General features: G+C 34.8%; 1 protein-coding gene across 1 annotated transcript in view; it reads right to left on the reverse strand.

Annotated features, from left to right (window-relative positions):
• Window positions 1-5,702: 5,702 nt before the first annotated feature.
• Window positions 5,703-10,442, reverse strand: part of LOC125652745 (acyl-coenzyme A thioesterase 1-like) — a 34,969-nt gene continuing 30,229 nt past the window's right edge. Inside the window, exon 10 of the mRNA XM_056166366.1 lies at window positions 5,703-6,044. Within this exon, the coding sequence (XP_056022341.1) occupies window positions 5,899-6,044 (146 nt within the window). The 3' untranslated portion in view covers window positions 5,703-5,898. The remainder of the gene's footprint in view (window positions 6,045-10,442) is intronic.

Raw genomic sequence — 10,442 nt, forward strand, 5'->3', positions numbered from 1 at the left:
GCTGAAAACAAAGAAAATGTCCACATATTGATCGATGTTTTTCGCCACACTCAACAATTTTTGAGTTATCTGGTGGCACCCAGTTTTTATTGGTGGAAGAGAGAACCCAGATACAATGTACCTGGGAAGAGACCACCGATCTTCCAAAAGTAAACTGGGAAACTTTCTCACTTACCAGCATGAGCGGGATTCGAACCCGCGCCGACAGAGGTGAGAGGCCGTGTGCTTTTGAGTGTAATACTCTAAATACTCGACCACAGAGGCTATAGAAAAGTCTAATTCTGATCGAGGGTCAAGACTGAACTGAACAGTTTTGCGCTGGATAAAGTCAAAAACAAAGAACGAATTAACTATTAACCAGTATAATTAAGTGGTATGTTAACTTGCTATAATGAGTATTTTGTACCTGGACGTGTAAAGTTATATAACTAGTGTTGAACTGTGATTCAAAAATGAAATAATATAACCTGTAGTGGTGACCTAGCCAAGTGCCCATCACACTCGCACATTGCTTAACGTGTGTGATGAAAAGAGACACTCTACCATATCACTGGAAATCTAAAGCTAGCTCACTAACGAGGCAGTATAAGTTCCCTCTTATACTGTCCGCTACAATAATATGAAAAAAACAAGAGTACCGCCAACGGTACATTACGTTTTCCTGTAATACTTTGACCTTGAAAACTTAATAGGCATGTTCCTCTCATCATGGTGAACAACCGTACAAAGTTTCAATATGCTGGAGCTTACAGTTTGGTTTGTATCCTGCCTACATTTCTACTAAGTGATACTGCGACCTTGACCTTTGATCTATAACATTGAAAAACAATAGGCATCGTCCTCTTATCATGTTGATCGAATATACCAAGTTGCAATATCCTGGAGCTTACGGTTCGGTTTGTAGTTTGCCTACAAGGTTATCCTACTAAGTAATACTACGTCCTTGACCTTGGACTTCTAACCTTGAAAAACAATAGACATCTTCCTTTTATCATGGTGATCAAAGGTAGCAGGTTGCAATATTCTGAAGCTTATGGTTTGGCTTGTATCCTGCCTACAAGGTATTCCTACTAAGTAATACTGTGACCTTGACTTCTGACCTTGAAAAACAATAGGCATCTTCCTCTCATATTGGTGATCAAATATTCCAAGTTGTAATATCCTGGAGCTTATGGTTCGGTTTGTATCCTGCCCATAAGGGTTTCTTACTAGATTCTCCTACTAAGTGATGCTACAATCTTGACCTTAAATACAATAGGCATCTTCCTCTCATCATGGTGATCAAATGTACCAAGTTGTAAAATCCTGGAGCTTACGATTCGGTCTGTATCCTGCCTACAAGGTTCGAACGGATGGACGGACGATGTCACACCATAATACGTCCCGTCTTTGACGGGCATATAATTAAATAGAATTATATATATAAATTAATACAATTTGTTATAGTAAAAACGTGGGGGGGGGGAGTAAATAGGGGAATTATAAGTCTGGATATCATAAATAATAATGAAAAGTAAATCAAAATTTATAACATTGACTGCTAATGATGATGCTGTGACAAGAAGTAGAGGTGAAACTGAAAGTGTAAAACAAGCAGAACAACACTGAGTAATAAATAGGGGAAGCTAGGTCACATTCATTCTGGTGAAGTCATTGGGTTTGTTCATGTCATTGGGGCGGAATGACTTCAGTCTATGCATCCAGAATTTCTCCTTGTTTTTTTCTCCACATTGTTCAAGTGAATATTATGGTCAATAACCAAAACCGTCATATTTTCCCATTTGTGTCCCACGAGATTAAAATGCTTGGCAACACGTTCTTTGACATTTTTGGTTTTAATGGTAGACCGGTGGTTATTGATCCTTCTACGTAGGTGCCCAGTTTCAACCACATATTTTTGGTCACAGAACTTGCAGCTTACGAGATAAATGCAGTTGTCCGTACGACAGGATGTGTCCCCAAGTATTCGGTAGCATCAGTTGGCGATCGACAGGGCTCTTAAAATTGTCTGCTCACACTGTGTTTGCACATCAGACATCTGTCATCAATGGTGATTTCTTACCAGAAGAGGAAATCATATATAGTCAAAGTACGGCGTATTTGTGGGGATACTCACAAAATCCTTTATTAATGGACAAAAAACTGTCCAAATCGTCACACATACACTCCATCTTCACAAGCCAAGGGTTTTTGGTCCACTCTGCTCACATGGGGAGCGGAATGGACCAAAAACCCTTGGCTTGCGAAGATGACATACACAGAGAGAGATTTCCTACTTTGTTGTTCTTCAATGAACATACATTGTTGCACATATTCTAAATGGATATCTATTTGTTTTGATGAGACCATGGCAGATATCTTGACTTCATGACTCTACAATATCAAAAATAGAATATTGGTCTCATTAATGAATTCTATATGAGACCAAGGATGATGTCTGGCTATTCTCTGGCTCCTGAAAATCAGAAAAGAGTGAATGCATGGTCTTTTGCATGAATTCTTAAGATGAGATCATGACAAATATACGACACAATTCTTTGTTAAAATAAAAGATAAATAATCGGCTATGTATATGTTGTAGTATGCCTAGGTGTTCCTCTTCATTGTGGAAAATAACAGAAATAAATAAAACTTTTAATCATCTTTACAATCATTTTTTAAAAATTGTCATTATGATAATAAAAACTCAATATACGACAACACTGTTGTGGGGGGATGTATTAGGCTAATTGTATATGCACATCAACATCAAAACGACTTCTAGTGATTTAAAAGAGCATTCATATTTTAGATTTAGTGTTTTATTTTCCACAATCTGGAGTACTAACTACATAATTCCAAGTGATCAGATGAGACTGTGGTCTCATCAACAGCTTTTGCCTATATACATGTACCTCAAATAAGTGTGTTATCTAGTTCTATCAGGGATTCTCCACTGCTTGTATTTTGCTTCACCTGAGATAACTAAAGATTGTTTATATGAAAATGGAATTGAAGTATTGTACAAAATATGTCAAGTCTATCCGATAAACCATTTAGGAGTTTAGGAGGAGAAGCATTCATAAGCTATTTTAACATCCTCTACCCCTCTTAGATCCACTATAACTTTTAGGAAAATAATTGGATCCTCCTGTCCCAATAATATGCAAATCTACAATTTTTAAATGGCAATGAAGCATTATACAAAGTTTCAAGTCTATCCGATAAGCCATATAGGCGGAGAAGTGTTCACAAGCTAGATTTTGTGACAGACAGATGGACGGACAGAAAGTACAAAAAACATGTCTCCCTGAAAGAGAGGGGAAATAATTCCTGTACTAAACACCCTAAAGCCTGTTACTACTCCAAAGCATTTTGTTCTGTTCCATGCAAACTGTTCATCGTTCCATATAAACCGTTCATCATTCGGTACAAACTGTTCACCCTTCCCTGCAAACCATTCATTACTAACTGTTCATCGTTCCATACAAACTGTTTATCGTTCCATACAAACTGTTCATCGTTCCATACAAACCGTTCATCGTTCCATGCAAACTGTTCATTGTTCCATAAAAAAACGTTCATCGTTCCTTACAAACTGTTCATTGTTCCTTACAAACTGTTCATCATTCCTTACAAACTGTTCACCCTTCCCTGCAAACTGTTCATCGTTCCTTACAAACTGTTCATCGTTCCTTACAAACTGTTCACTGTTCTGTACAAACTGTTCACCCTTCCCTGCAAACTGTTCATCATTCTGTGCAAGAATAATTCCATACAATATCAAGCCTTGACCATAGATATGTACAGACCATTCAAAACATGCCCTTAGAAACTTACAGGCCGTGCAATTCATCTGGGACAGGTGCCATGATATTGTTGGGAATTTGAGCAATTACAGTATTTCAAAATTTCTCTACGATGGACTTTCAACAGTGAAAATCTGCACATGAGCATTTCTTGTTATTTTGAAACCACCAGAGTAAGATCCGATACATCCTTGAAGCCATTTGGTAGCAATCTAATTAAAATCAAATCCTTTGATACACTCATCTACTATTGCTACACATCTACTATCGCTACATACTTTGATGAGTGGATCAAAGGATCAAATTTTAATTAGATTGCTTTGGTATAGTCTCCATTTTGCCCTCAGTATTTTTATTTCTTTTGTATATAGCAGAGACACAAACACACATGCATATATATATATATATATATATATATATATATATATATATACATAATAATTTGTATAAAAAAACCTCTAAACACTTTTGTAGAAATATTTTGACCGTGTTCCCGGTCTTCTTCAGTCACAGTAAGTATTATAAATATATATATACGAGGGTTGTCCCAAAAACTCATAGACAATGTTAACTTGTTTATTAGTTAGAAAAAAAAATATTGATTTTCTTTTGTAATTTAAAAGCATCATTTTGGAGTTTTGTTTACAAAGTTTCATAATATCTTTTTTCATGATGACGTAGAACGCAAATAAAAAATATATGATCATAGTTGTCGGCGCACAAACTTCATCTCCGTCCATTACATGACGTTATTTACTTTCAGGATTTCGCAGTTTTTCTTTTCTTTTTTATGGCCTTCCCATTTTCGGTTCTAATGTCATTCCCTTCATACATATCTTGTGCCATTTAAACACTAATGCCCACTAACATTCTGGTGATCTGATGTGCTTTCCATCTCTTGTTTCTTTGAGTGGGGGGTCAAACAATGGCCTACATAATATTTTCTCGTGTGCCAAGAATGGCGTTGACATCGTCATATCGCGCAAATTTCATTACAGGTACCTTTATAAATGACATCACTTCTCTGCCGGTTATGACGTCCTGTGGTTATAAAACCAGTATGTTACGCGAAAAAGATAACTGATTCCATCGATATAAATTTGAATACGATATATTTAATATGAAACTAATTGCTTTCATCTAAATCAGCGGTATAAAGAAAATATCTACTTATTTTTTTATGTGCACCAACAATGCAGATATATATCTTTTTATTCAGTAACATCCCATTTATCTCTTTAATTACTTATTTCAAATTTTATATTTTTGTTTAGAATAAGTAAAAGTTTTCCCATATAAAAAATCTTTTGGAGTTGATGCACATTTCAAAAATCATTAACATTGTCTACGACTTTTTGGGACAACCCTCGTATATATGTCTCCGTACATATAGGAATAATTGATTTTGTCCTGTTACACTTGTTTGATCAAGTTTTGTTTTTCAATGAAAAATATTATCAAAATTAATATCGGAACCGTCTGGATAATGCAAAGACCGACCTGCATGTGTATAACTTGTATATATTCTGTGCATTTAAAATCCCAATTAAGGTGTTTTTATTTATTTTCAACAACAAATTTAAAGAGGTCAGCTAATACAGGTATTTGAAATTAACAACGGTTTTGACTTCTTGAAGAAGTTGTGAAAATCAGCCGGGGCAATTTAAACAAGATATAAAAAGTAGTGTTTATGATTTTTTTGTCTCTCAAAAATGAATGCGTAATATGCAAATAGTTTTCTTTAGGTTTAAAATTGATGAAAATACAACAATGCCTGGTGCAGAGGGCAAATTTGAAATTTTTCAATTCCAATATATTGTTGTAGATATCCTCTACTTTTCATCCATATCCACGGGTAGTATTTCTTCCTAAGTTAATGTAATTGCAAACATAGCGAAAATAAAACCAACACAATATTTTTTTATTTTGTTTTATTATAAGTGACTTACAGTCATGGAGAAGTATATTTCATATCTCCCTGTTTGTATAAATAATTTTCTGGTCACCGGTATATTTTATAGACATTACAGTCTGTATAATCTGCTAACATGTAACAACTGTAAAAAAGCAGTACTAATTCCGTGGCTTCACAATATCAACACTCTTTGTCTCACAATTTACTGTCTGTTTGTAGGGAGTGGTTGGTCAGTTTATCACACTTTAGTTGGTTGGAAAGAAATTCTAGGATCCTCCTCCATGAATCTTCCTGTGCATCATTGTGGGCCTTTGTTTCTCCTCCCCACAGAAAATCAAAACCTAAAAAAATATTGATATACCTCCATTAGGGCATTGTAAAGTGAGGCGATACAGTATTATAATAGAAATCGAAGTAAAAGAAGAAAGACTGTCATCCTATGGAATAGGGAATACCCAAAATGTCATGTAAATCAAACCCTTTTTTTGTGATTACCTCCCCTTTGAAGGTGGCATGGCCCTTCTTTTCAACAAACTTGAATTCCCTTCATCTAAGGATGATTTGTATCAAATTTGGTTGAAATTGGCCCAATGGTTCTGGAGAAGATTTCCTATATATCAGCATGTAAAAATTTGATCCCCAAATGTGGCCCCACTCTACCCTCGGGGGCCATGATCTGGACAAATTTGAATCTATTCTGTCTCTATATCAGGAAGCTTTCAGGTAAATCTCCACTCTTCTGGCCCAGTTAGTGGTTCTTGAGAAGATTTTTAAAGATTTTCTTTATATATTCGCATGTATAACTTTGATCCCCTATTGTGGCCCCAACATCCCCTAGGGTTAATGATTTTAACAAACTTCAATTTCCAGTATGTAAGGAAGCTTTTCTGTATGTGGCCCAGTGGTTTTTGAGAAGAAGATTTTTAAATGACCTCACCCTATTTTTGCATTTTTGTGATTATCTCCCCTTTGAAGGGAGCATGGCCCTTCATTTTAACAAATTTGAATCCCATTTACCCAAGGATGCTTTTGGCCAAGTTTAGTTGAAATTGGCCCAGTGGTTCAGGAGAAGAAGATGAAAATGTGAAAAGTTTATGATGACACCGCGACCACAAAGACAATGACAGACAATAACGGACTAATCCAAAGCTAGGCTCAGTTGAGCTAGAAATTGAAGAAAATCAAAATCCTTACCACTGTACATATTCAATACTAATACAAACACTCTGTAAAACAAGATGGTACTCACTCGAAAACTGTAGTAGGAGTTAGACAGACAAATCATGTACCCTTCACGTAACATTAAATGTAAAATAAAGGGGCATAATTCCTGCAAGAGAGGCAGAAATGGATAAAAATTTCAACATGATCTAGAATGGCCCACAAGGAAGCTGCACAACAAGTAACAAGTACTAAGTGTAATTTGTAGAACTTTGCATCAGGTAGTATCAGCCATCATCATACACGAACTTTCTTTGCATATAATATAAAGAAAGGATCTTAGCTTAGAAAAGAGGTAGATAGACAAACTAAGAGTTCTGTGTGTAAAATATTTGACCAAGTTCGACAACCTGTAAATATTTAAAACGTCAAAGAAAATTAAAAAAATGTTGAGAATTATTTCCTTGCACTGTGCACATCTTCAAGTTGTTTACAAATACCTAGCTAGCTTACATCTAAACTTTGAAAGAAGTTAAAAGGACAAACCATGTCCTTTATTTGATACAATACTTCCTCAAAATGGATTAAAAATCCTTGCCACATGCACATCTTCCACACCCATGTAAATATTCTGCAAGATAAGAATTTAGGTCCTCACACTTGAAAACTAGATGGAAAAATAAAAGACAAATCATGCACTCTCAATGTAATATAATTCCTCAAAACTGCATGACTAAATTCAATAACCTCTAATTTTCTCAGATATTGAAGGAAATCAAAATCCTTGCCACATGCACATCTTCCATACCCATACAAACACTCTCTTAAACAAGATGGTCCTCGCTTGAAAATTGTGGGAGTTCACTGTACAAAATTATGCATCCTCTATACAATAATTTTCAAATAAAGGGGCAAAACTCCTGCAAGGGAGGTCAAAATGGGTCAAAATTGCAACATGATCTAGAGTGATCCACAAAGAAGCTACAAAGCAAGTTTCAGCTTGATATGTGACAGAAAGATGAAATTAGAAACAGAAAACCCCCAAACAGACAGACGGACGTACAGACATCACTGTACACAATATGTCTCGTCTAAAGACGGGTGTATAACAATGCTCAACCAATGTAAGCAAATAACAATAGACCAACTGAGAAACTTGCGTGATCTAACGATGCACTTTCGAATTATATCTAAAAGAGTATGTCTTTGAAACTTAGAATATACAAATTTACAAAATATACTATGGTGTGACTGTATCATCTAACAATAATTTTAACCTTTATAACACTTATATCAATCGATAAAGCAAGCATTTTGTAAGTGTTGTCCATGACTAGTCTCAAATCAAGTTGCTGCTTAATTAATATTCTGTGTGAATAATCTTTCGTCAACAGTTTATTTATTCATTGACAAGATAAAATGATTAAATAACAATAAAAGAAATATAGGAAAATAAACTTTGATAAGTCTATATGTATGTTACTGATACCCTATGTGACATCCATTCTTGATATTTCAATTGAATCATCTTTTGCATTTTCTTTGATTTTGATATTCAAAACATGTAAATAATCATCTGCACTGTTTGTGAGTGAATATAATTTTGGACAATCGGGCAGATATCATTATTATCAAATACCAAAAAATACTGTTTTTGATATCTTCGAAGATAGATGCAGCGAATCAGACAAACTCTATCACAAAATGAAATGCCTTAAATTATGTACATGTATCTCACACAATAAAAAAAATTACAGAAAACTATAGGCAGAATACAAGAATTAATTCAGTCAACCATGAGATGAAGTTTAACAATTTTTCTTAGAATAAATATTAATTAATTCAACGGAAGTGAAACATGAGGGTGGAGCTACCTTAATTCAGTAAATCAGTCAACCATAAGACTAAAGTTTTACAGGTTTTTGGTTTTTTTTAGAATAACCCTGTGACACAGATTCCTAAGTTAAGAAATATAGAGAAAAGTCTGCAAAACTACAGTTGGCTCAATGTTCCTTAAATCTTGAAGAAAAAATCAGTCAACTGTGACGAAACTTCATTTTGATTTGTAACGATATATTAGTGAATCACATACCAAATTTCAGCTTCCAAAATCAAAGCATGCAGGTGAAAAAAAAGTATGGAAAACAAACATGGATGAATTTTATTCAACCATGCAACTAAGTCTTAAAATCTTTGTGAAACTTGATCTATATCTATACTCATTACTAGGTGACAAAATATCAAATTTCAGATTCCTAAGTTAATGCATAGAGGAAAAAAGAGGCCCATGGGCCTAGAATCGCTAATCTGATACATTGTAGAACAGGCAAAACTATAGCCATGAAATTCAAAAAGTATATCACAGTGACCTACTTTTTAATTGACACACTCCGAGGACTCAAGATACATCAACTCAAACAGGTTCATGATTCTAGGCCTCTTAGCATTTGATTTAGATATAGCTTTGAAGTTAAAAAAGTAAATCAAGGTGACCTAATTTATAGTCTGCACACTCCGAGGACTCGAGATGCTTCAACTGACAAAGTTTGATGATGTTAAGTCAAATAGTACCTGAAAATTTAAATGTAACTGTCCAAAAGTAGGTCACGGTGACCTACTTTTGGTCGACACACTGAAGACTCAAGATGCATCAACTGACAAGTCAAATAGTATTCAAATATAGCCGTCAAATTCCAAAAGAAGGCCACAGTGACCTACTTTTTGGTCGACACACTCCAAAGACTCAAGATGCATCAACTGACAAAGTTTTATAATTGAAGTCAAATAGTATCTGAAATATTCAGATATAAACGTCAAATTCCAAAAGTAAGCCACAGTGACTTACTTTTTGGTCAACACACTCTGAAGACTCAAGATCCATCAACTGACAAAGTTTGATGATTGTAAGTCAAATAGTGTCTGAAATATTCAAATATAGCCGTCAAAATCCAAAAATAGGTCACAGTGACCTACATTTTAGTCAACACACTCTGAAGACTCAACATGCATCAACTGACAAAGTTTAATGATCATACCTTTCATAGTGTCCAAAATATGCATCTAAAATTGAAAACGTGAAATTTGAATGTCGGCAAAATTCAAAAAGTAGGTCACTGTGACCTACTTTTTTATAAATATGTTTTGAGGCCTCTAGATGCATCACCTTACAAGGTTTAATGATTCTAAACCTTTCGGTATCTGAAATAACAACCTAAAATGTATTCATAAATGATTAGCCATAAAATTCAGAAAGTAGGTCATGGTGACATACTTTTCACATGACGCACTTCAAAGACCCATGATCCATCAACTGACAACTTTTGATGATCATAGGCTCAAAAGTGTCCAAGATATGCATCAAAATCCATTGAATAATAATTACCTACGAAATTCAAAAAGTAGGTCACCATGACCTACTTTTGAGACAACAAGATATTAGGTCCTAAGATGCATCAACTGACAAAATTTGATGATCCTAGTCCTTATACTAAGCAAAATATCAAAGTTTTAACAAAACAAAATTTAAGGTCAACTTTGAAGTGACCTTGAGACCACACCCTTTGCCCCAGGATGATGCC

This window comes from Ostrea edulis, chromosome 5 (genome assembly GCF_947568905.1).
Source record: "Ostrea edulis chromosome 5, xbOstEdul1.1, whole genome shotgun sequence".
Taxonomy (NCBI): Eukaryota; Metazoa; Mollusca; class Bivalvia; order Ostreida; family Ostreidae; genus Ostrea; species Ostrea edulis.